This window comes from Balaenoptera musculus, chromosome 19 (assembly GCF_009873245.2).
Source record: "Balaenoptera musculus isolate JJ_BM4_2016_0621 chromosome 19, mBalMus1.pri.v3, whole genome shotgun sequence".
NCBI classification, from domain to species: Eukaryota; Metazoa; Chordata; class Mammalia; order Artiodactyla; family Balaenopteridae; genus Balaenoptera; species Balaenoptera musculus.
Window position 1 is genome coordinate 23852214 of NC_045803.1, and position 27131 is coordinate 23879344.

A 27131-nucleotide genomic window follows, 5' to 3' on the forward strand; every position below is an offset into this window, starting at 1 on the left:
CCTTCCTTGTCTCTTGTGACATTCTTTATTTTAAAGTCTATTTTATCTGATATGAGTATTGCTACTGCAGCTTTCTTTTGATTTCCATTTGCATGGAATATCTTTTTCCATCCCCTCACTTTCAGTCTGTATATGTCCCTAGATCTGAAGTGGGTCTCTTGTAGACAGCATATATATGGGTCTTGTTTTTGTATCCGTTCAGCGAGCCTGTGTTTTTCGTTGCATTTAATCCATTCACATTTATGGTAATTATCAATATGTGTGTTCCTATTACCATTTTCTTAATTGTTTTGAGTTTTTTTTTTTAATATTTCAGTATAGTTTAATTTTGTTTTCTCCTTTTATGAGTGACAGAATATCTGCCCAATGTCTGTGGTATAAGTTACAAAAATATTTTTTCCAGTTTGTCACATGCCTGACTTTACATATGTAGTGTTATTGCTATACAAAAATTTTACATCTTTACATAGTCATAATGATCAGTCTTACAGTGTATTACTTTAGAAATTTTTTTTTTAAACAACTTCTGTAGCTTTTTTTTTTTTTTAAACTTTGGGTTTATTTATTTATTTATTTATTTATGGCTGTGTTGGGTCTTCGTTTCCGTGCGAGGGCTCTCTCCAGTTGCGGCAAGTGGGGGCCACTCTTCATCGCGGTGCATGGGCCTCTCACCATTGCGGCCTCTCTTGTTGCGGAGCACAGGCTCCAGATGCGCAGGCTCAGCAATTGTGGCCCATGGGCCCAGTCGCTCCGCGGCATGTGGTATCCTCCCAGACCAGGGCTCGAACCCGTGTCCCCCACATTGGCAGGCAGACTCCCAACCACTGCGCCACCAGGGAAGCCCTAGAATTTTTTTTTATTCAAACAGAAAGTCATAAAAATTATAATCATCCTCATCAGTTCACTCAGTCCCATGTAATTAAATTTTTTTCCTCTTTATCTTTTGTTAGCACTTTTATGAATTCATCAGTTTTCCATTAGAGTTCTGAAAATGCTTATTCATTCAGTTCAGCAGTATAGTCAGTTACCAGAAGCCTGTGCTTGTCAGAGTCTTTTCCATGAATTCCTTGAAGATGAAACCCTTTTATAGGAACAGTTTTGCGAAAGCATCAGAGTACACCCAGAACTGTCTGTAAATGACAAAAGACTTAAAAATGACCACGGTTAAAGATTTGATGAAAGTTCATAATAATGCAATTGACAAGGAAATTTAGTTATTTCTGAGATATACATTTTAAAATAATAACTTGAATTATGACTTATAACATTATACCAGAACATATAAGATTTTTAGGAATTTCATGTAATGTCTGAAACATTAATATTAACATATTTCCATACAAATAGCCCAAAGAAAGTTTAGTATTAGTTGGTTTTTTTGTTTTCTTTTTTAATTTTTAAATTTAATTTTATTTATTTTTTTATACAGCAGGTTCTTATTAGTCATCAATTTTATACACATCAGTGTATACATGTCAATCCCAATCGCCCAATTCATCACATCACCATCCCCAACCCCCACCCCCCCCGCGGTTTTCCCCCCTTGGTGTCCATACGTTTGTTCTCTACATCTGTGTCTCAAATTCTGCCCTGCAAACCGGTTCATCTGTACCATTTTTGTAGGTTCCACATACATGCGTTAATATACGATATTTGTTTTTCTCTTTCTGACTTACTTCACTCTGTATGACAGTCTCTAGATCCATCCACGTCTCAACAAATGACCCAATTTCACTCCTTTTTATGTCTGAGTAATATTCCATTGTATATATGTACGACAACTTCTTTATCTGTTCGTCTTTCGATGTGCATTTAGGTTGCTTCCATGACCTGGCTATTGTAAATAGTGCTGCAGTGAACATTGGGGTGCATGTGTCTTTTTGAATTATGGTTTTCTCTGGGTATATGCCCAGTAGTGGGATTGCTGGATCATATGGTAATTCTATTTTTAGTTTTTAAAGGAACCTCCATACTGTTCTCCATAGTGGCTGTATCAATTTACATTCCCACCAACAGTGCAAGAGGGTTCCCTTTTCTCCACACCCTCTCCAGCATTTGTTGTTTGTAGATTTTCTGATGATGCCCATTCTAACTGGTGTGAGGTTGTTTTTGTAGGTTCTTTTCTTCTCTTGTGTTTCCCACTTAGAGAAGTTCCTTTGGCATTTGTTGTAGAGCTCGTTTGGTGATGCTGAATTCTCTTAGATTTGCTTGTCTGTAAAGCTTTTGATTTCTCCGTCGAATCTGAATGAGATACTTGCTTGGTATAGTAATCTCGGTTGTAGGTTCTTCCCTTTCATCACTTCAAATATATTGTGCCTTCCCTTCTGACTTCAGTTTCAGCTGAGAAATCAGCTGCTAACCTTATGGGAGTTCCCTTGTATGTTATTTGTCATTTTTCCCTTGTTGTTTTTAATAATTTTTCTTTGCTTTTAATTTTTGTCAGTTTGATTACTATGTGTCTTGGCATGTTTCTCCTTGGGTTTATCCTGCCTGGGACGCTCTGCGCTTCCTAGACTTGGGTGGCTCTTTCCTTTCCCATGTTAGGGAAGTATTCGACTATAATCTCTTCAAATATTTTCTTGGGTCCTTTCTCCCTCTCTTCTCCTTCTGGGACCCCTATAATGCGAATGTTGGTGCATTTAATGTTGTCCTAGAGGTCTCTTAGGCTGTTTTCCTTTCTTTTCATTCTTTTTTCTTTATTCTGTTCCATGGCAGTGAATTCCACCATTCTGTCTTCCAGGTTACTTAACCATTCTTCTGTCTCAGTTATTCTGCTATTGATTCCTTCTACTGTATTTTTCATTTCAGTTATTGTATTGTTCATCTCTGTTTGTTTGTTCTTTAATTCTTCTAGGTGTTTGTTCTTTAATTCTTCTATGTCTTTGTTAAACATTTCTTTCATCTTCTCGATCTTTGCCTCCATTCTTTTTCTGAGGTCTTGGATCATCTTCACTCTCACTATTCTGAATTCTTTTTCTGGAAGGTTGCCTATCTCTACTTCATTTGATTGATTGTTTTTCTAGGGTCTTGTCTTGTTCCTTCATCTGGTTCATTCCTCTGCCTTTTCATTTTGTCTGTCTTTCTGTGAATGTGGTTTTCATTCCACAGGCTGCAGGATTGTAGTTCTTTTTGCTTCTGCTCAAAGGATTTTTAATTGTTTAAATTGTTGCTTTTTAATAATAGTTGTTATGTTTATTTGTAAAAAAAATTAGAAAACACAGATAAGAAAAAACAAGAGAAAATCACTCATGGAAATGCAAATATAATCTGGGTAGTGCAGAAACTGAAGGGTTTATTGTTAATATGTTAGGTGTGATAATGGCATTGTAAACACATAAGAAATGTCCTTTTTAAAGACGCATGTTGAAGTATATAGGGATAACATTCAGTGATGTCTGATATTTGCTTTAAAATACTCCAGGAGAAAGAGGTCTGTTTTAAAAAATAGGTGTGAAATGTTACTATTCAACAAAGTAGTGTAAGTTTTAAGATTAAACGTATTTCTTTATTGGGAAAAAAAATAGGTGAAGCAAGTGTGGCCAAATATTGATGATAATTAATGAATAGGGGCAATATATTATAGAGGTTCATTTTATTATTTGACTTTTGTGTACATTTTCATAATAAAAAACATTTTTAAACACCTGTAACCTTCAAATGCAGAGAAAAATCATTATTTTCAACTTCACATACATCCCATCAGAACAGTTATGCAGGCATATATTTTAAAAACAGCAACATATTGAATGCATTTTCTATTATATAACTGACATCATGCCATAAAACATTCTTTACAACATTGTTTTTTAACAGCTACCTACTATGCATTGAATGGATGTAACAAAGTTTAATGGGGGGATGTTCAGGTAATTTTCACTTCTTTACAATCATAATCTTTCAATAAACATTCTTGTATTGAATCTTGTTGCATAGTCATAACTTTCCCAAGATAAAGGCCTAGAAAGGGAATTTCCAGATGAAAAAATATTTAAGCACCAGGGGGAGCTGGTCACCTTTCCGATACCCAGAGGCTCTGTGCGTCTGTGTGTGTGTGTGTGTGTGTGTGTGTGTGTGTGCATGTGTGTTTAAAAGCAAACCCTCGCCCTTGAACTTAGCAGCTGAGCCCATCTCTTGTGTCATATTTCAGCTTTATGAGATGAAAGTGCAAAACACCTGGGCACACAGCCCCTAAAGAATGCCTGATACCCAGGAACACTTAACAGAGCCCCTAGTCTTTGAAACACTCTTACCAAGACAGACAACAATGGATTAAATAGACATTATGGACATGTGTCAATGTAGAGATTCTGTGCAGTGGCGGGTGGGATGGGTTCTGGGTGGGTGGGTGGATGTGCACACCAGACTCTAGTCAGGTGTGAACATCCACTGGGCAGGTTTTAGCCTACAGGTGATTCTCTCTGCTACATTCTCATTTTGTAGGCCATCTTGTAGTTATTTTGACCCTTTGACTGGCTTTGAGAGCCAGATCAGACTCCTTCACCAGGTTGCAGGGAAGGAAACCAAGATATTTAACAACTGACTTGTTTCAGAGGTTGTCAAGATCCTAATTCAGGTGCTGCCCCACAGGCTCTATTCCCTGGTAGATACACATCTCTTTGTCAGAAAGGGTCCTCTAGGGATGACCTCCGAACATTCCAGCTGGTCAAAGATGACAAAGGACAGAGCACAACAGCCAGGAGTGGAGGTAACACACCAACTCCCGGCCTCTCCCTGCCCACCCCCCGACAAATGTGGATAATTGATGTTTCTCAAACACACAAAATGTTATCACCTTCCAGTCCCGAACACTTCTATATGAAAATGCTGGCACTGCCACTGCCCAGGTCATGTCATTTAGGTGAGAATGGCCCCAACTCAGGCTCACAGTTGGACATGGGACCCAGCCTGGTGCCCCTGACCCCAGTGATTGGTTCAAGGATGGCACATGACCAACACCAGGCCAATGGGCGCCCCACACAGGATTTGTGCTAGGAGGATGGAGAAAGAGGTGCGGCTTTTACAGGCTCGCTGACTTGGTTGTATAGCACTGTATTAAAGAGTCTGGGCCTTGGAGTTTGAACTTGAATTGGAATCCTCTCTTCATCACTTATTGGCCATGTGACCTTTCTGAAATTTCTTCATATCTCTGAGATTTGGCTTCCTTACCTATAAACTGGAGCAATAGTAATTTCTACCTTACAGGATTGTTGTGGGGTTTGTGTGATGTAACATATGTAAAACACTAAGCCCTGAGCCTGGCACATGTCAGTCATTCCATGCTGTTGGATGGCTGTTATGACACTGTCCGCACCCTGAGATATAGAAGAAGACAGGAAGCTTCCATCCTGCTAAGGCTCTTAGTCCACAACACTATTGCCCTCTCATCAAAGATATATACATCTTTTTCCACTGTCAACATATATATATATATAAATGAGGCATCATCATATGGTGACCATGCACCTGGGATTTTCTGGGAACTCCCAATTTCAAATATTTGATCCTGTGGAACAAGTTGCAGCTTCTGGTCAGAGGAACATACTTCCTGTCCATCTATGATGGGGATGGACCAGCGCCATTGCTCTGGGCATGTGATTTAGGCCATTCTAGGAAACAGAGTGATTTGGGCTGGGCTACCCTTGTGTCAGGAAGGACTCAGTTGGTTGCCAAGTGACAGAAAACCCAACTTTAACTGGCTCTAATTCACAAGAACTGAGAGTGAGGAAGGTACTGGTCCCTTAGAGCAGAAGTAAGCAAATTTTACCTATAAACGGGAAGACAGTAAATATTTTAGACTTTACAGGCCACATGGTCTCTGTTGTAAGTGCTCAACCCTGCTATTGTAGCACAAAAGCAGCATAGAAAATATGTAAAAGAATGAGCATGGCTGTGTTCCAATAAAACTTTATTTACAAAAAATAGGTGGTAGGTGATTTGACCCATGGGCTATAGTTTGCAGACCCCTGGCTTTAGAGGAAAACCAGGGTATAAGCACCCAGAGAGAGGGGATTGAATGAAGGTAGCTAAAATTTTTTTTAATGCCCTTTATAAGCCCCTAATACTCCTGACATAGTCTGACCCTTGATTGTCCATGGATCAAGACTCTTGGACTTTCAACAATACAATGTATTATGTATTATGGGCTCTTCCTCCTCCAGATGTGCCTCACTGCTTCTTAAGACTGGTATGTTTTTGTTCATTGCAATCACAAGATGTCTTAGATGCAATTACGTACTAATCAGTATAAGCAGATATGTAATCAGCCATTATTTCCTTTGAAATGTCTTGGTCAGACAAAAATGTATACCATTGGCAAAGGCATTCTAAAGATTATATGTAGACCAAACATTAAATAGTTTAAGGAATCTTGTGTTGAAAAAATGTAGTCAATAGTCCTCTGTGAGTAAATACAAAGGACAAGGAAACTCTGTGGACAAACTCTTTGAAGCCAAAGCTGTTCTAAAAATGAGTCAGAGGGTTTCTAAAGTAGTGATGGCCAGTGGAGCACTGCTTCTTCATCCTTGGTCTTTGAACTTTCCCACCTCTGAAGGATCAGCTATGACAAGAGCCTAGCCAATAGTTGAATCTCTCTTTTTTTGTTGTTTTGTTTTGATAGCAAGAAATGAAGTATTCAAAGCATAAATTCCTATAGTGGGGCCACTATAGTGGATGTCTCTAGACTGTTGGGATACACAGGGAATATCCAACACTGCCTGTCTTTCCTAGGATGATCATTCTGGGTACCCAGCTACTGATTGATGTCTAGGATCAAACAAAAGAGGACTTAGAACCAAAGGAGCTTTAAATAAGACACTCCTGGATCAACGGGATGAAAGGAGAATGGGCTAGGGTATCACCATGTTGTCCTGTCATGCCACTGCCATCCATATTGATAGATTTCTTTGGAGAGCCTGGTCATCAAGAGCACTGAGGACAAAGGATCAGCTATGCCTTCAAGGAAATGGCTCAACCCTCCTGGTGAGCTCTGTAGAATCCACCTTTTAGATGCCTGAGCAAGGCCAGAACCTCAGAGACTTGAGTCCAGCTGAAACCAATTGCCCATATGAGAAGATCAAGAGTCACTTCCTTCATTCAATAAATATTTATTTAGGTTCTACTATGTGCCAGTGTTCTTTGCATTAGAAGCTTAACTTTGTAATCTGTGCATTGTGTACAAATGCACAGACATATTTATGAAGATATTATGCATATCATTGTTTGTAATAAGAAATAATTGGAAACGATCCCAATATCTATCAATAGAAGAATGAATAATGGTTCATTCAAACAATAGAACTTTGAGATCACTAAAAAGAAGACATAGATCTTTATGTATTAGTATGCAAATATGGCAAAGGAATAATAAGACCAAAGAAAATTTATAAAGTAAGTTGTATCCCATTTTTACACACACAAGAAATTGGTAAAAGTGGTGGGAGGAGGACTAAAGATGGGAGATTTGGTTCTATATGCATTAAAAAAAATCTTGAAGAATAAAGACCAATCTATTTGTATTGATAGTCTCATGAGCATGGGATTTGATGGGGGCAGTGGATTACTCATATTTCCAAGTACATAGTTCTGTAATGTTTGATTTTTTAATGGCTATGTACTGCATTCCTAACAGAAAAAATAATTTGTGGCTCACAAGAGGGTATTAGCTGTTCACACATAGGCTATTAAAGTACACCACTGATTGAAAGTTCTCAGCCTATTCCTGCTAAAGAGATTTCTCAGGCCCTTTTCTTCCTATAGCTGAGAAGTCAGGTCTTCTAGCATCTTTAGCTTGACTCATTTGGCCCACTTTGACTAGAGATTTAACTGAACTTTCAGAAATTAAAAACAAGAATCATACTAACAATATTCTCTAGAAGTCTGTGCCAGATTACGTGGACTTCAGAATTTTATCAAATCCCATGCAACTGGAGATGACAATCACAAGACTTTGGGAGTCTTTATTAGTATTATTATTATTTTGGCTGAGCCACTCGGCTTGCAGGATGTTAGTTCCCTGACAAGGGATCCAACCGGGGCCCTGGCTGTGAAAGCACCGAGTCCTAACCACTGGACTGCCAGGGAATTCCCGGGAGTCTTCATTATTAGATTACATGCATCCCTTTGTAATCAAACTCCAGCTATTTATATTAATATAAAATGTGTTTACTTAATGAAATACTATAAAAACTTCCAAGCTAGTAAGCCAGAAAAGGAAGACTAGGTTTATGGATCTAACTTACTAAAAGTGTGGCATAAGTAAATGGGTTAGCAAGGAAAAGCAAGAAAATGAGTGGGTGTAGCAGCCACTGTGGAAAACAGTATGAAGAGTTCTCAAAAAAATAAAAAACTGTAACTACCATACGTACGATCCAGCAATTCATTTTCCCAAAGAAAACGAAAACACTAATTTGAAAAGATGTATGCACGTCTATATTCATTGTAACATTATTTACAATAGCTAAGATATGGAAGCAACCCATATATATATATATATATAGTGGAATATTAGCCACAAGAAAGAATGAAACGTCATTTGCGACAACATGGGTGGACCTAGAGGATATTATGCTAAGTGAAATAAGTCAAAGACAAATAGTGTATGATTCCACTTACATGTGGAATCTAAAAAACAAAACAAATGAACAAACATAACTAAACAGATACAGAGTCATAGATAGAGAACATACAGGTGGTTGCCAAGGGACGAGGGAAGGGGGGGATGAGAGAAATACGTGAGGGAGATTAAGAGGTAACGAACTTTCAGTTACAAAATAAATGAGTACAGGTATGAAATGTACAGTGTGGGGAATACAGTCAATAATATTATAATATCTTTGTATAATGACACATGACAACTAGATTTATCAAGGGATCATTTTGAAATGTATGGAAATAGCAAATCACTATGTTGTGTACCAGGAACTAACATAAAGTTGTAGGTCAATTACAGCTCAAAAACTCATAGCCAAAGAGATCAGATTTGTGGTTACCAGAGGTAGAGGTGTGGGGAGGGGGGATTGGATGAAGACAGTCAAAAGACACACACTTCCAGTTATAAGTACTAGGGATGTAATGTACAACATAATAAATGTCATTAACACTGCTATATATTATATAAAAGTTTAGAGAGCAAATCCTAAGAGTTCCCATCAAACACAAAAAGTATTTTTTTCTATTTCTTTACTGTTGTTATCTATATGAGATGATGGATGTTCACTAAACTTATTGTGATCATCATTTCATGATTATGAAAGTCAAATCATTATGCTGTCACACCTTAAACTTATACAGTGCTGTATGTCAATTATATTTCAATAAAACTGAAAGAAAAAAAAAGAAAATGAGGGGGTATAATCAGTACTTGGGGCAAAATACCCAAGACTTAATTGATGTAACTGTTGAACAGTAACTTCATGTAGGCTTCCCAAGTAAATTATCAATAACCAAGTAAGGTCTACAATGTCCTACGTACTCCCAGAGCCAGATGACTGCTGTATGTAAAAAACCAGCTACTATACCACAATGAACACTGAAGGTCATTTCCAGTGTTATACACTTTGGTTAAAAATTTTATATAAGTAACAAAAGAAATAAATTGGACTTAATGAAAATTTTAAAAACTTTGTGCTTCAAAGGACACTATCAAGAAAGTGAAGACAACCCATGGAATGGTAAAAAATATTTGCAAATCAAATATCTGATAAGGTGGGACTTCCCTGGTGGTCCAGTGGTTTAAGAATCCCCCGTCCAATGCAGGAGACGTGGCTTCGATCCCTGGTCAGGGAACTAAGATCCCACCTGGTCAGGGAACTAAGATCCCACATGCTGAGGGGCAACTAAGCCTGATCACCGCAACTACTGAGCCCATGAGCCACAACTAGAGAGAAGCCCACGTGCCGCAACTCAGACCTGACACAGCCAAAAATAAACAAATAAATAAATCTGATAAGGGATAAACTGTGGTACAGCCGTACAATGGAATCTTTTTCAGCAATAATAGGAAATGAGCTATCAAACCACAAAAAGACAAGAACGCATCCTTTTTTTTTTTTAAGATTTTTTTTTAATTTGGACCATTTTTTTTTAACGTCTTTATTGAATTTTTGTTACAATATTGCTTCTCTTTTCTTTTGGCTTTTTGGCCATGAGGCATGTGGGATCCTAGCTCCCCAACCAGGGATTGAACCCGCACCCCCTGCATTGGAAGGTGAAGTCTTAACCACTGGACCACCAGGGAAGTCCCCAAGATATGAACACATCTTAAGTGCATATTGCTAAGTGAAAGACTGAAGAGGCTACATACTATATGACTCTATATGAAATTTTGGAAAAGGCAAAACAATAAGTGCTTGCCACGGAATCAGGAGGGGGAGAGGAGTTGAATAGGTGAAGTCCAGGGGATTTTTTTATTGTGTATGACATACTAGTAAATACATGACACTATGCATTTGTCAAGACATTTTGAACTTCACAACACAAAGAGTGACCCTCAATGTATGCAGATTTTATTTATTTTTGGCCACGCTGCACAGCTTGTGGGATTTTACTTCCCCAACCAGGGATTGAACCTGCGCCCTCAGCAGTGAAAGCATGGAGTCCTAACCACTGGATCACCAGGGAATTCCCTGTATGCAGATTTTAAAAAATCATTTAGGAGGTGTTGGTGGGGTGGTTCCTAGGATAGAATGTAGAATGCAATCACACAATTTAACTATATTACAAATGTATGAAACAATCTCATGGAAGGGGGTGGGGGGAAAGGTTACTTTCCTAAGTAACTTTGGAAATGGAGTCTGTGAAATTAAAGGTAAAAGAAACTATGCTTAGCACTGTACTCTAGTTGATTAGGTTTTTTTTTCCCATGTGGGTATGGGTTAACAATTCTGATACTACCACACGTGTATACTGGAATTGAACAACTAAGCAAAAAGTTGGCAGATGGTGGGAGCAAGGTCTCCCATGTTTCTCCTAAAGTACACAGATTCACTCATGCAAGTAAGACTATTAGAAATAACTTTTACACACGTGCCTTGACAGAGTTTATAATATGCAGCTGTTTCACTGAAATATCAGTAACACTGTGATACTGTGATAGAATAAGAAAAATAATTTGGTTTTCATCCCTGGTTCCTGGCAGAGAGCTCCCCAAACCCATGGAACTTCCTGATAGGGGTTAGTGGTGTGTCTTTAAATTTATAACAAGCCCCTTTCAGCTATTCCTGAGTTTATATTAATGACGGGGGCTGCTTACCAGAGGGAACCAACCATACGGTAAGAAGGTTGGAACTTTCGGTCCCACCCCTAGACCTCTGGGAAGGGGAGAGGGGCTGACACTGAGTTCAATCATCAATGGTGAATGATTACGCCCTATTCCATTTGGCTGTTCCTGAGTTGTATCTCTTATAACCTGGTAATCTAGTAAGAAAAGTGTTCCTGAGTTCTATGAGCCATTCTAGCAAACTACTGAAACCGAGGAGGGGCTTGTGGGTACCCTGCATTTATAACTAGTTGGTCAAAAGTACAGGTGACAATCTGGGACTTGTGATTGGTGTCTGAAGACCAGGCAGTCCTGTGGGACTGAGCCCTTAACCTGTGGGGTCTAACTCCAGGTAGTATCAAAAGTGTTATGAGTAGAGAAAACAGGTTTTTCTTTTAAACATCTTACTGATACATTCCTGCAACTAGTACTGTCAGAATCAACTTTTACATATGTTAATACTAATATTACATTGTTCATTCTACAAAATACCTGACTACTATTGCTCAAAATTGTCTAGGTCACCAATCAAAAACAAATAAAATCAGAACTGTTACAGCCAAGAGGAACCTATGCAGATATGACTAAGTGAAATATGGTGTCCTAGAACAGAAAAAGGTTAGAAAGTAAGAAAATCTATTGAATAAAGTATGGGAAAAGGATCTGAAATAGACATTTCTCCAAAAACACACAAATGGCCAGTAAGTACATGAAAAGATGCTTAACATCATTAGTCGTAGGCAAATGCAAATCAAAACCACTTCATACCCACTAGGATAGCTATACTAAAAGACAGCAAATGTTGGCAGTTACATGGAAAAATTGAAACCCTCATACATTGTTGTACTGTAAAATGGTGCAGCCTTTTTGGAAGTTTGGCAGTTCTTCAAAAGACTCAACAGTTACCATGTGACCCAGCAATTCCACTCCTAGGTTTATCCAAAAGAATTTAAAACATGTCCACACACAAATTTGTACATGAATGTTCACAGCAGCATTATTCCAAATGGAAAAAACTCAAATGTCCACCAACTGATGGATGAGTAAACAAACATACGGTATTTCTATACAATGGAGTATTATTTTGCCATAAAAATGAAATACCAATACATGCTATGACAGGGATGAACCTTGAAAACATACTAAATGAACACGTCACAAACGGCCACATACTGTTATGATTCCATTTTATAGAAAACATCTGAAATAGGCAAATACTTAGAAACTAGAGATTGCAAGTAAATACTAATGGATTTTTCTTTTCTGGCGTGATGAAAATATTCCGGAAATCAGTGGTGATGGTTGCAAAACACTGTGAATCACTAAAAACCACTGAATGGCACACCTTTTTTTCTTTTTTTTGGCTGCGCAGCTTGCAGAATCTTAGTTCCCAGACCACAGACAGAACCCAGGGCCCCAGCAGTGGAAGCAAAGTCCTAACCACTGGACTGCCAGGGAATTCCCTGCACACCTTCCTTAAAAAGTAGATTTAATGGTATATGAATTATATTTCAATAAAGCTGTTATAAAAGGTTCTTTGTATTGATGACATATGCTTATTCTCTAGACAGATGCTCTACAACGTAGAGCCAGTAGTCAGTGAAATAACAGACCTTAACAAGGTTTTATTCCCCTTCCACATGGTTCTCTACTCTAGTCCAAAAACCTGGGTAGAAGAATTGAAAGAAAGACTACACTGAACAACTCTAATGTTTCATAAACCTTTATTGGAAAGGCTACAAACTTTGTATTGCCACTGCATTTCTTACTTAAAGTGGTTGTGGGGAAGTAACCTTGGATACAAAACTACTATGCTGTTGCATCTTGCCCAGGCTGGTTGTAAAATAGTTTTTGTACAATGGAGGTAGAGTGGATAGGGCAATAATTTAAACCTCAAGGCCTTGATTAATGCCAGGACACCTTTTTTTTTTTCATTCAGGTTCTAGTAGACCTAGAAATAAACTACAAGTACTACAATTAGGCTCAGGGATGGCATAATACATTTAAGATTCTTAGTTTTTGGCTTTCTCCCATTTGTCCTTTTACAAACGTAAAATCTATAAATGATGTCTCTTTTCCCTAAAATTAAAGTGTGTTCTAAAAATACCTACTCTGGGAATGAAAAGAAGGTAGTAGAAGATGAAAGAAGAGCAATACAACATCCTTTTCATAGTAGTTTTACCTGATTTTTCTCATACCAGCCTAAGAATCTTACTTTTCTATAAAACAATAGTAATCAATGCTTCCCCCCCAATCTCAAATATTCAACTTAATGGAGACAAGAGAATCTTTAACTTAACATTTAATGAAAACAGAGCATTTTAACAGGTTCTATGCAGACATGGTTCTAATACTGATTTGCTGTTACCTTATTTTTTTAAAAAGGGGGTGGGGTGAGGAAATACAGGCCAGGTTAACCTGGCCCCAGTGCTCAGGATCATAACTTAGGAGTTACATAACTCAGATGTCCTTGACTCTACAAAGCATTAATTGAAACCAATAAAGCCTGTTTCTACCAACATATCAAACTTTCTTTTGTCTTTTGAAACTATAAAATGGGCATGTGCCTGAGGCATAAGCTTCAGGCCAATGGGTTTTTAAGGGCTGTTTAAGAACCAGAACTAAGGATACATTCTCCAGTTTAAGGATAGATTTTACAGTTCAAAATATTTCTTCCTTCTAAAAATGTGAGACAAAGAGTAATTTACACCAACTGCTTTTTATTATTGAGTTTCAGAAACCTTTCACAAGATGGTAAAAAAAAAAAAAAGGAAGGAAAAAAAAAAGGGGTGGGGGAGAAACCCCAAACTTTACAACCACAGCTCAGCTAATGTTTTTTCCATTGTTCCCAGTCAGCTCCAAACCCATTGTGTGCAAAGCCCATTTTTCCATGCATCTAAATGATAGATACAGGCTATGAAATTCTTTATTCTATTTGTAGCAGCTTATGCAGGTGCAGCCAAACACAAAGCTTCAGGACAAATTGTACACAAACTTTACAATGTGGGATTTGAATTTAAAATATGAAACATAAAATCTACACAAAACTGATAAAAATCAAGCACAGATACCAGGACTGAAACTTATAACCCATGTGTGAAAGGGAGTCTTGTTTCCTTTCAAGTGCTTTATTCTGCTACAGAACAGTCGAAATGAAGATGTAAAGCTTTGTGGTTAGTTTAAATTATACACTCTGTAGATACTATACCAATTTTAAAAGTTACACATAGACCAACAGATGTCCATCAGTTCATCTGGGTTGACCAGCTGGATCGCTGAAAACAAACCAGGCAAGTGTGGAAAGAAAATCCACCTGTGCAATTTGTTTGCAGAGTTTACTGATGGGCACATTGCACTCCTGGTCCATGATGGCTACTGCTTTCTTCATCAGAGCTATCATTATAGGCTTCACGCCTCTGACCACCTCCTGAGCCCCGAGTGCTATCAAACTCTTGAAGCTCTACCTCCTCTGTGTCTCCAATAATGTTCGGAACTTCTGGTCTAGATGGCAGAAGATCTTCTAATTCCTTCATTAAAATAAACAAAAATAAGGTTAGCTGGAAGATTATCTTCATCCACTATCAAGTTCCCTTTTGATACAATCCAAGGTATATGTTTGACAGTTAGGATTGGCACTTTAATCCAGAGATCACAAATGGATGACCCACAGACCAAATCTGCAGACATCTTTTGTGCAACCCATCTATTGCTTAGAAAACAAAAAACAGAATTAGTTGCTAACATTTAAACACTGGAAAATTTCACACTAGACATGCCTTCCTGCATGAACAACCAGCAGATGCTAAGTTGGAGGGCTGCCCTCTTCAGGTGAGAGATCTGCTCTCCAGGGAGCCCCAATCCTCCCACCACCACCTCACACGCAGTCTGCTTTACTCCTTCACTATTCCCTACTTGGCCCCGTAAACTTTTACATCAGGTATCCTCACTTTAAAACAACCAGGACAGCCCATCAATCACTCAAATTAATAAATTGTGTAATCTTAGCACCCAAAACAAACGCAAGGTGACACAGAAACACAACTATTATTAAACTTTAAGTCATCTGTTGCCTAAATTTAGAGAACACTTACAGAAAGCTTGTCTGGGTTGATCCAGTTGTTTTCAGGAAACTGCACATCAAATTTTATGTAAAGATCACCTTTTTCAAAGGGATTACGATACTGTGGCATTCCTTCACCTCGAACTACACGGACACATCCTATTATTTGAGTAAATAAAGGGGAAAGTATTAAGAATTTTACCCAAGAAGGTGCTCAATAATATTTTTTTGAGTCACCTACTGTAGAAGATTACACAGAATCTTGGATCAGACAAAAATCAAGATTTACCTGGCTCAATTACTTTGCCAGGCGGGTATTTCACCACAATCTGACGTCCATCAAGGTGCTTAAACGTGAACTGAAATCCACATAGAGCTTCAACAAGTCCTATCTTATATGTCATGTGCAAATCATTTCCGTCTCTCTGGAACACCTACAAATAAAGCACACCAGGAACATCTTTTTAAAAAAGTATGGAGGCGTACTCTGTTGTTCTGTGCTCCTTGAATCAATTTCAAAACCTTAGTTCTACCATTTACTGCAAAAGCCAAACTGCCACCATCCCTAGGTTTCCTAAATTTATATAAGGAAACCTAGCTATTCTCAAGTAATATGCTAAAAACTTCTAACACGAAAGAACTGGAATTGGGAAAACAATGGCTCGTAAGGTACAACTGAAGCTTCAAAAACAGAACCAGGTATATTTTACAATTATGGACCATTTCCGAACACTGCCTCTGAGTGAAAAGGTGTACAAGGCCCAGTGGGATTCTGGAGAACAGGTTCACTTGGTGTTTCCTCCAGATGTGATCCCAACAGGGGAAGGGGAAGGCCCAAGTTCAACTAAAAAAGCTCAACCAGTAATGCTCAGCCAGTAAAGGGGCTCAAACCCCATGCTTCATACAAGTACAAACAAATTTTACCTCACCTAAAATTCAAAACTTGCTTAGGTGAATGTAAAACAAATGCTAAAGTTGGCTTATTATTATACCATAAGCCTATGGACTAGGTAATGCAAAGGTTATTCAATAAACATTAAAAAATGAGCGTTCAGTGTGTAGGGAAAAATACATCCAATTTCACACATGCCCAACTTATAACGTTTGCTTATTAGAATTCACAAATATCTATAGTTAACTTTTGAAATTTACGTTTGCTTATTAGAATTCACAAATATCTATAGTTAACTTTTGAAATTTAAGTTGAAATAAAATTAACTGCAGTGAAAGGTCACCTAGTTTTTTTTCAATACAATAGTTATCTCTTCCAAAGAATAATCCTGGCTGGTTCAGTCAGAGAGGAGAGGAAATCTGAAAGATATCCTCTTTTCCTAAATTATCCTCCTAAATTTACCTACGAAAAAAAGTTAATCTCAAACCATTATCTTGACCAGTGGTCCTGGACCAGCAGCCTCAGCAGCACCAGGAAACTGGTTAGGAATGCACATTCTTGGGCCTCATCCCATAACCACTGCATCAGAATCTATGAAGGTGAGGACCTGCAATCTGTAGTTTTAATAAACCCTCCAGGGGATTCTAACTTATGCTAAAGTTTGAGAACCACTGAACGTATATTTCCTATGAGAGTTTACTCAGGTGTTTCTCACAATGGGTGGAAAAGTTAATTTCAATACGGTTTCTTTCATGCAGCACTTTTCAATGCTTTTGCAAGTTCATAAAATGAAAGTGTTTCTGAACATATCATTACATTACTGTTCCAAAAACTATCTTTAACCAAATATTCTTTGGTTAAAGCTATATTAGAAGCAGGGAGTGGACTTCCCTGATGGTCCAGTGGTTAAAACTCCGCATTCCCAATGCAGGGCACACGGGTTCCATCCCTGGTTGGGGAAGTTCCACATGCTGCACAGTGTGGCCAAATAAATAAATAAAAAAAAAAAAAAAAAAAAGAAGTAGGGAGCATGAAGGGATACTATGTTCTTGTATAGGAGACCTCAACTTAAAGTAATTCCAATAAAAAATGGTATTAGGGGGTTTTTTGGGGGGAGGAGGGGACCAGCAGGAAGGGTGGTTATATTAGACAGTTTGATGCTAAAATTCAAACAGAGAATAAACAGGCCAGAATGGCCAGGAAATTTTTGAAAAACCAGACTAATGAGGAGAAATTACCAAGAACCAGACAGTAAAACACTTAAAAGCTGTAATAATTTCTGAAAAATAAAAATATAGAGCATAGAGGAGAGACTAACATCACCAGATCTTACCCACCACTGTGGTTCTCTGCTGTACAAATGCACTATGATAGCAAGATTACCAAAATACACACACACCTGTACTGAAAAATGATACACATGCATACACAGCACTCTCAAAATTGAATTGTTTTTTGATCAGAAGATTTACACTCTGTTTCAGCTACAGTACCCACCCTGATCTCATGGCCTCACAATTCCTTCAGCACAAGTGTTGAGAGTTTTTTTTAAAAAAGAAAGCCCCAAAAAAATACAAGTATGTTCATGAACTAGTCAAACTAATCAATTTTTCTTAAGAAGGTTAAGAATATTCTCAGTGGTATAAATGAAACAAGATGCCTAAATCTCATTCTGGGCTCAAATTTACTTTACCGGTCACAATAAAACCAAGAAGGAACAATCTTTGACCTCTTACTAGATGAACTTCCATTCTAACCTTTATCATCTTCTATTTTCTACTTTACACAACCAGTAACATCTGCTGTCTGCTGGAAATTCCACGCAATTCCACTGCTGCCAATAATTTTGGAGGTGATTTACTTCCAAATGCCTCCTCCTCACAGCCCCAAGAAAGAAGAGCAGCTTATTCATTATCTCATTTGATTCTATACTATCTTTCTGAGGGACGACATTTTTTTTTTTAGTATGCAAAGCCAAGCCCAGGGAAGCTAAAGCTAGTAAATGGGAGCCAGAACTTAAGTCCCTTGTCTCCAAGGTCAGTGATTTCTATTTTTTAAAATCCCAATATACTTACAGAATATTTTAACCCATAACACTCTAAGGCAGAATTCTAGAAATTACTCCTTAAAAAAAAACAACAACAAAAGCAATCTAGGGACCCTTGCCATTGGTAGGTTTGGCAATATTCACTAAAGGCCAAGATATATAGCAATTTACAGCTTTCCTGAGGCAATAAATTTGACTAGTATACCTTGAGAAAGGCTTGTCTAGGAGAGCAAGCCACAATCTAATGAGGGAATGAATCAAATCAAATTCCCAGAATCTGCATCTCAATATGGCTTTAATCTCTACTGGATTCTTGAAGTGATTTTTAAAATTTACTTTATTTGTAGAAATCACCATCAAATGGGAGAAAATTTTAGTGTGAACTAAAAAAGGCAGCTGATTTGTAATCTAAATACTTACAAAGGAACTCAAAATGGCAATGTGATCAAGTACAAAGCCAGAATCCTGTCAAATGCTTCTATATCCAAGAATTTAGGGGACTTCCCTGGTGGCCCAGTGGTTAAGACTTCACCTTCCAATGCAGGGGTTGTGGGGTCAATCCCTGGTCGGGGAGCTAAGATCCCACATGCCTCGTGGCCAAAGAAACCAAAACATAAAACAGAAGCAATATTGTAACAAATTCAATAAAGACTTTAAAAATGGTCCAAATGAAAAAACAAACAAAAAACTTAAAATATACTCCATCGCACATTTAAAAAATACAGATACAATGGTATAATCAAAATAACATATACCAGGCCACATCATCAGCCCAGTACATTTTGCCATGTACATTAATGGATACAATACAGAGTCAATGAGCAATTTAAAAATAAGGTGTTCCCTGGCAGTCCAGTGGTTAGGACTCAGCGCTTTCACTACCGTGGGCCCGGGTTCAATCCCTGGCTGGGGAACTAAGATCCCACAAGCTGCGCGGCACGGCCAAAAAAAAAAAAAAAACAAAAAAGAAATTTAAAAATAAAATGTTTTTAAAACTGCAGAACCTTTTCTTTCAAGAAAGCTCACATAGATACCCAATATGTAAAACAAGTCAACAGAGCAGTACTGAGGACTGAAGCCCTCACCAACCATCCAAGGAGTTTCACAGTGAAAACTAGGCTGCCTAGATTATCTGGTCCAATGCCCTTATTTACATAAATAAGGAAACCGGGGTACAGACACAACAGGATTACTTAAGGTTATACTGCCAGTCAATGGCAGAGCTGGGACCAAGACCAACTCCTTCTACAGTGCTTCTGACAGCACCTGTCTTGTTGGTCTACTAAAGAAGTCAGTTCTTATGAACTCAGCCTAAGGACTTAACAACTTCATCTATGTTCAGTGTTGCTTCAGGAAACTCAAACTGATCTAACCTATATCTTGCATACAAGACCCATTTCTGGTCTTCTGCGGCAAAAACAAAACAAACAAAAAGGAAATTACCTCATGTTCTTTTTCTTGTAGCAAAAGAACAATGTCTCCTGGTTCCACTCCTGGGGCCTGGTCTGCTTCCCCAGTAAATGTAATTCTCTGTCCATGTTTCATGCCTTTGTCTACGTGGACTTCAAGAATCTTGACTTCTTTAATCACCTTCTTCCCTTCACATTTTTTACAGCGGTCCTTTTCATTAATTACCTCCCCTGGAAAAAGAGGTCATTCAAACTTCCAGCAAGGGTACTATACCGCACTCAAGTAAGATAGGTCTTGATAATGTCTTTATTCACTAAATAAATTTCCTGAATGTCTTTAAACTGCTACCTAAACTTTTGATTAAAATATCATTCTTAGTAACAAAAACTCACATCTTACTGCAGGTTACCTAAAGGACCCAGCTCCCTAGTCTCCTCTATTCCAGAGTATAAAGTATCTTAAACAATATTTTCTTAACTCTTGACTCTACTTCCTAAGTTAAAACAAAGCCTAATGATCAAGCAAACAAAATGGGTGGTCGGATGCCTGAACTTCTACAACTGCTTCTTCATTTTTTGTCTTAGTTTCATTTAAATTTAACAATGGAGAGAGACAACCCAAATAAAGATTTAAACATCCTTTATTTAAACATCCTTTAATCATATGTATTCTTCTGAAATATCTGATCAGTGTTATAATAAAATAAAACCAAAGCTGTACATAGTATACTGTGAAAAAAAAATACCATCAATTTCTAATGGCTGATTAGTGGCACACTTTAATGCTCAGATGACATGTGTAAGTGACTTCAGGAACACTGCTTCTGCAAAGTATGTTCTGCAAAGCACCAGTTCCTTAAAATGGTAATGGCACATGGGAAAAGATTTCAGTCAATTCTGATTTCTTGAGAGTGGGAATTGTTAGCAACTTTAATAAGGTAAAATGCCCTGAGACGCTCCAGGAGGGGAATATGATATGCAGCTTCTCCAAATTATCTTGTCTCTTCCAGAAGCAATTTGGAAAAGGATGTTCTAGAACTGACCAATGTGGTAACCACTAGCCAATGTGGCTATTTAATTTAAAAATAATTAAAATTAAAAGTTCAGTTCCTCAGTCATACACAGGTGGCTAGTGGCTACTATACTAGACATTACATACACAGAACTTTCCCATCATCACAGAAAATTCTTTTGGATAGCACTGCTCTAGAACAAGGGCTGGCAAACTAAGGCTCACAGGACAAAATGGGCATGCCTTTGTTTCTATAAGTAATGTTTATCTAGAAGACAGTCATGCCCACTTGTTTACATATTGTCTGTGGCTATGAAAGTGCTAAAAGGGCAGAAGTGAATAGCAGTTTCAGAAAACATTCGCCCACAAAGCCTAAAATATTTACTTCTGTAAAAAGAGCTTCAATTGCAATAATCTATCCTCAAAAGCTAACTAAAGCTTACAGTAAAATTCTCCACTTATCAGGATGAGAACTAAACAATTTGCTCTCTCTCTTTTACCAAATATAACTTTTTAAAATATAAAGGGACAAAAAACTTTGCCCCATCTTTTTGGAATGAAAAAAGACTAAACATTTCACTCAACATAAGTTTACTGTTTATCTGTGTTCACTGGGCCTATGCATAACGAAATATTATTTTTACATTTTTCTTTCAGAACTCTCTGTATCTTTAATAAGATGAATACAAACACACGTTGAAAAAGAAAAACTGTAAGCCTCTCCAACTTCTGCATTCCCAATCCATCCAACATAAAAGCAGAGAAACACTGGCATGCATACCTTCTCCATTACAGTCAGAACACACAGACTGCATCTGTTGTACCATTCCTGGAGCCAGCTGTCTGATCATTATGCGTACACCTCGACCCCGACAAGCACTACACTTCTGAACAGCTCCAGACTTTCCACCTTGGCTAAAAAGCAAGCAAAAGTATAAATTAGAATTCTCCCCCTAGGCCATGACAAATAGGAATTGTGCTTTTCACCTTCATCTTCAATGGCCAATGACTAGTATTTAAAGACTTTCAGAGGTATCAGAAAGTGTTCTGGGTTGGGTAGTCAGTTTGAAGTCACGAACAATTTTTATCTGATATAGGCTCAATGTGCCACTGAAAGAATGGATGAAATTCATTTCATAACCAGAAAACACACTTACCCACTGCATGCGCTACAGAGTACATTCTTGCTAAGTTGTAGTTTGGTTGTCTTGCCATTATACAAATCTTCTAAAGATACTCTGGGGAGAAAAGAATTAGGTTCAAATTTTGCCAAGTTCTCTTAAATTCAAGATATAAACGATAGCTGATATAGCAAATTCCACTATAACCTTTTAAAAAAAGAATTCAAGAACACCTTACAGGGGCTTCCCTGGTGGTGCAGTGGTTGAGAATCTGCCTGCCAATGCAGGGGACACGGGTTCGAGCCCTGGTCTGGGAAGATCCCACATGCCGCGGAGCAGCTGGGCCCGTGAGCCACAATTACTGAGCCTGCGCGTCTGGAGCCTGTGCTCCGCAGCAAGAGAGGCCGCGATAGTGAGAGGCCCGCGCACCGTGATGAAGAGTGGCCCCCGCTCGCCGCAACTAGAGGAAGCCCTTGTACAGAAACGAAGACCCAACACAGCCAAAAATAAATAAAATAAATAAAGATACATGAAATTGCTAAAATTATTAAAAAAAAAAAAAAAAAAAAAAGAACACCTTACATAAATCAACTGAGTGAGATTTTATTTTGTAGCTCAAATTGTTTATGGCTATAAACAATGTATGTATTGCTCAAAGCCACAACCTAAAGGATCAGGCCAATAATTTACTGTGCTGCATTTCCTGATAAAGCTGATAACTGCACAAACTCAAAACATCACACCTTCTTCTGGCCTCAAGGAAGACCTCCACCTAATCCAACCCTCTGAATGAGGTATATATTACAGGACAAAATTGAGGCACAGAGAAGTAACTTGCCCAAGATTACACAGGCAGTCTGGCTCCAGAGTCCAGGCTCTACTATAAGGCTCTGTCCCCTTTAAGGACAATTCAGAAACGCTACAAAGTTACATTACAATTTACGGGAGGCAATTAGATTGCGTGTGTCTTAAAAAAAAAAACTGGCCTTATCTAGAGTGTGACAGATGAGAAGGATAGGTTTCCAAGAGAGAGCCTACAACAAGTTTTAGATGTCTGAAAAACGCAGTGAATTATAAGCAAAACTTGAGCAACTTTTACAAAAATTTCAAAGGGGTCTATGACCCCAAAATGGCCAAGTTAAAAAGCCTATTAAAAATCGCAACTGATAAAACCCAACTCGTCTTTATTCATACAGCATATCTGAACTGCAGGACCATTCATTTCCAAATAAACATCAAAAAAAAAAAATCCATATACATCAAAAGTCTCAAAAATATTATTCATTTACAATTTGCAAGCAATGCATTTAATTTGGTTTTACCCTTCTCATGGTGTTTTAAAATCTCCTTTAATACTAAAGGTTTACTTTAAAATAGAGGAACAAAAGAAGTTAAATGTGCTTTGCAAAGCACCTATACTATTTTGTGGCATTCAAACTTTCTCAAAATTGTTATCTTTTATACATTCTAGACAGTATAATAAAACACTTATGGTCAAAACACTATCAGCACTTCCAAACAACGGCATATCTAGACCTTAGACCAAAGCACTTGGTTCCATCAGACTTTAACTTCCTCCTAAGAACCTTTAACCAACCATTTACATGATAGGTAGGTCTTCTTCCCCTTACTGCAATTATATTAAACTGCAATTAGCATGCAACACCATTGTGTAAGAGGCCAGAAAAATCTTCAATAAACATGGCAAAAGAAGGAAAAATGTGGGTAATGGTCTAGTGAAGCTGGCACTCTCCACCAGTGGGGCTAAACTGGCACAATCCTCTACAAGGCAATTTAGTTATATTTATCAGCCTCAAAACACTGATGCCTGCCCAGGAATCTCTGCCAAGGAGAGACAAAGCTGTACATAAAGATACGCACAGCAGCACTATTTATGATAGGAAAAAACTGGTAACATCCTAAAGGAAAGGGAATGATTAAAAATAAATGATGGAATGGAATATTATAAAGCCACCCAAAATGAAAGGTTGTAATAACAGGAAAATTTTAACAAATTACACTTTACTTCCTCTTACCTACTCAAATGTATATACTAGATACTATGAAATATTTCAAATAAACACTTGAACTTCAGTCTCTGGCATTTGCTAGTATAACCATTACCGGTCCATGAAAAATTAACAGGATAAAAGATCTCACAAATTTTGCAAAGTCAAATAGTTATTTTCATATTGGGTTCACAGTCTAAGATCAAGGTCAGACACCATTCATACGCTGGCAGGTTAATGTCAGGCTTGAGGCCAGCAAGCTCCGCGGAAATCAATTTAGGAGAGTTCACACTGAGGAACAAGTAATGAGTTACTGTAACATGTTAACAAACTAGCCAGATGGTCACTCAATTTGTAAGTTTTTAAATAAAAAGTAACTCAGGAGGTTTAAATACTTCAAAGAAAAGAATCTTCATAATTGAAATTTTAAAAACAAGCAGCCTCAGAAGCATATACCAAAACAATCTTCCTACTCTGTAAAAACACCAACCATCCTTTAAGATCTGTTAGCAAAATACCAACATTCAGGTTATTAAATTCAACTTAGTCACTCAATGAGGACAGCATGGTAAATGGAAGATTTTTTTTTTTCTGATGGACAGAGTATTTTTTGATGCCTCTTCTCTCTTTTACTGAGTACTTCTACTTGAAAAAAAGTATTTAGCATTTTTTTAAAAAAAGAAAAAAGATATTCACTTGAGTGGATGCATCATGTCTTCTCCTCTTCTTCTGCCATTTCGACTTCTGCTCTGATTGCCCATGAAGCCGAATAATCCCCCACCAAAAATGTGAGAGAAAATATCATCCATGCCACCACCTCCGCTGCTACCTTCCCGAAGACCTTGTTCTCCATATCTGTCATATAGTTCGCGCTTCTCAGGATTTGATAGTACTTCATACGCAAAACTTATTTCTTTGAACTATAAAGAAAAAGTAAAAAGGAAAACAATTGGATTTTCAAATAAAAGACTACAAATAAAAAGCTATAGGAATCTAGAATTCATTTAATTCTAAGAAAAGTTACAAGTTACCTTTGGTTTGATTCTGGTCCTATTTACCACCTACCACTGCCCAGAATGATAGTATTCCCATTATAAAACCAAAATACTCTTAACATAAAAATTTGGCACCATGGGCATAAATGGACTTTTCTTACAACATTCCCTTTTTTTCCCAAGAAGGGCGATTTAAGTTTAAAACAGAAATCTCAGGGGAAAAAAGTCTCAAATAACTTACTTTGTCACCAGCATTTGGATTCTTATCGGGATGGTATTCCTTGGCTAACTTTCTGTATGCCTTCAATAAAAGATTTTTTAAAAAAAAGGTTATATGTAAAGACCAGTTTAAAGATTTGTGAGTACTAACTTAACATCCAATTTTCTGAAAAGCAATGTTCTAAAATCATAACCTCCCAAAATATCCTTTATTCATTGGCATTGTTGGGCATATTCCATCTTAATACTGTTTACTCACTCATAACAAAGCAGACAGTAGTTATACTTGAAAATAGGTTATACTAAAGCCAGATACAAACAACGAAACAAAGCCACAGAGAAAAACAAAATACTGAAAAATCCCCTATTTTCACTACTGTCAAATGTCTTTGTTGGCCCGTAAGCAGACCAAGACGACTCCAATAAACTCTAAAGAGAAATGTCTGTTAAGCTCTACAGCCTGCAAAACCACTATTATTAAAATTAAGCTAAGGTAAGAATCCGGGCTCACGATGGCTCCTCTAATTGTAGCATCAGGAAAAAGCGAAGACAAGCTCCTAGGTCATGGTTTATTTCCATACGGTGGATTGATTGGGGTCTTAACTGGAGTGACCTCGGTCTTAGTGAAGCTGCATACATTAGGGTGGCTGAGATATAAAGCACTTAAGCGTTCATTCACAGACACCTGAATTATGTAACACAGAATAGCATTTCCGGTAAGGTAACAGGAAGTGCTTTTATTCTCAATTGCACCCGTCCCACTGCCTAAGGAGCATTCTCATTTTTCTAAGCTTACAAATCCGGATACTCTAAGCCCCGTGAAGATGCTGTGGGGCTTAATCAAATGCCTCAAATGCTTTGAAATCCTGAGACGAAAGATTCGCAGCAATGCAAACAGCGATAATGAGGCCTTCTATTTATATTTAGTCAGTGTACACTCAGGTGTTTGGCTGGGGCCCACAGCTTTTTCCTGAAACGAGTACATAACATTTGGGTTACCTGCCCACAGAACAATGCACCCAGACACAGACCCACGCCACCTCCGGGTCAATGGGCGAGGGAGGAAGAAGGGGAGAAGCTCCGCGGCCGCGGCTCCCAGGAAACATCCCTAAGTTCCCGCAGGCACCCGGCGGGGGCGGCCTCGACCCTCCGCCAGGCCCCAGACCAGCCCCGACGCGGCTCGGGCGCCGACGTCCGCGGCGCGGTCAACTCCTCTCCCGGGGCCGGGATGCGCTGGGCGTCTCGGTCCAACCTGTTTTTCCAGGGTGGTGACCTCGGCGCGGGGAGGGCCGGGCAGGCAGCTGCCTCCCGGGAGCGCCCGGCCTCCGGCGCCCGCCGGGGGAGGGAGGAAGGAAGCGTTTTCGTCGTGTTTGCGCAGGGGTGGGTTTTATTTGCTGCATCTGTAGGCGGGCGGGCGGGGCCGGCGGCCCAAGGTCAGCCGAGGCTGGAGTGCGCGGCCCGCGGCGGGCCGGTCTCGCCGCCGGCCCCCAGCCTGGGCCCGCCGCCGCCGGCTAGCGGGCCGCCCCGCAGCGCGGCCTGGCAGTCCCAGCCGCGCAGGCCCGCGCCCCTCACACCCTGCCCGGGCGGCCCGCTCCCCAATACCTTCTTCAGCTCGTTCTCGCTGGCGCCGGGCGGGACGCCCAGGATGTCGTACAGCTTCGTATCGGCCACGTTCGCCATGGCGGCCGGCCGGGCAGCGCTCAGGGAGGAAGGCGGCGGAGCAGGCGAAGCGGATCCCGGCCCACAGCAGCGGTAGCGGCAGCAGTGGCAGCGCAGGCCGAGCGAGACAGCGAGGGGGAAGCGGAGGCGGGGCCGAACTTTGAACCGACGCACGGCGCGCCGTGACGTTGCTTCGCGGAGCCCGCCTCGAGCGCTCAGCTGCGGTGGTGGCGGCGTCTCGGGCGGTGAGGGAGCGGGTGAGGTGCTTTTGAGATGCCTTGAGGCTCTGGGCCGCTGGGTGAAGTCCAGCGTAGAAACCGGGATAACTAAGTGTGCACGCTACCCTCCGTGACACCAGCTCTCTCCAGAGGCGTTTATGGGGGTGCTGAAAGGATGAAGAGGCCGATGCGGCCCACAGCCGCCCCCTCGGTCAACTTCGAGTCCGGCGGGAGAG

The 27131-nt window shown here is 39.2% G+C and overlaps 1 protein-coding gene across 1 annotated transcript; it reads right to left on the reverse strand.

Moving 5' to 3' along the window:
- Window positions 1-12963: 12963 nt before the first annotated feature.
- DNAJA2 (DnaJ heat shock protein family (Hsp40) member A2) lies at window positions 12964-26837 on the reverse strand. Its single transcript, XM_036833709.1, has 9 exons — window positions 26621-26837; window positions 25041-25100; window positions 24501-24724; window positions 21832-21912; window positions 21456-21589; window positions 19697-19893; window positions 15604-15748; window positions 15346-15473; window positions 12964-14781 (listed from the first exon to the last, which is right to left on the reverse strand). Exons 1-9 carry the CDS (start codon window positions 26696-26698, stop codon window positions 14590-14592), a joined length of 1239 nt encoding a protein of 412 aa, XP_036689604.1. The 5' UTR covers window positions 26699-26837; the 3' UTR covers window positions 12964-14589.
- Window positions 26838-27131: the final 294 nt, after the last annotated feature.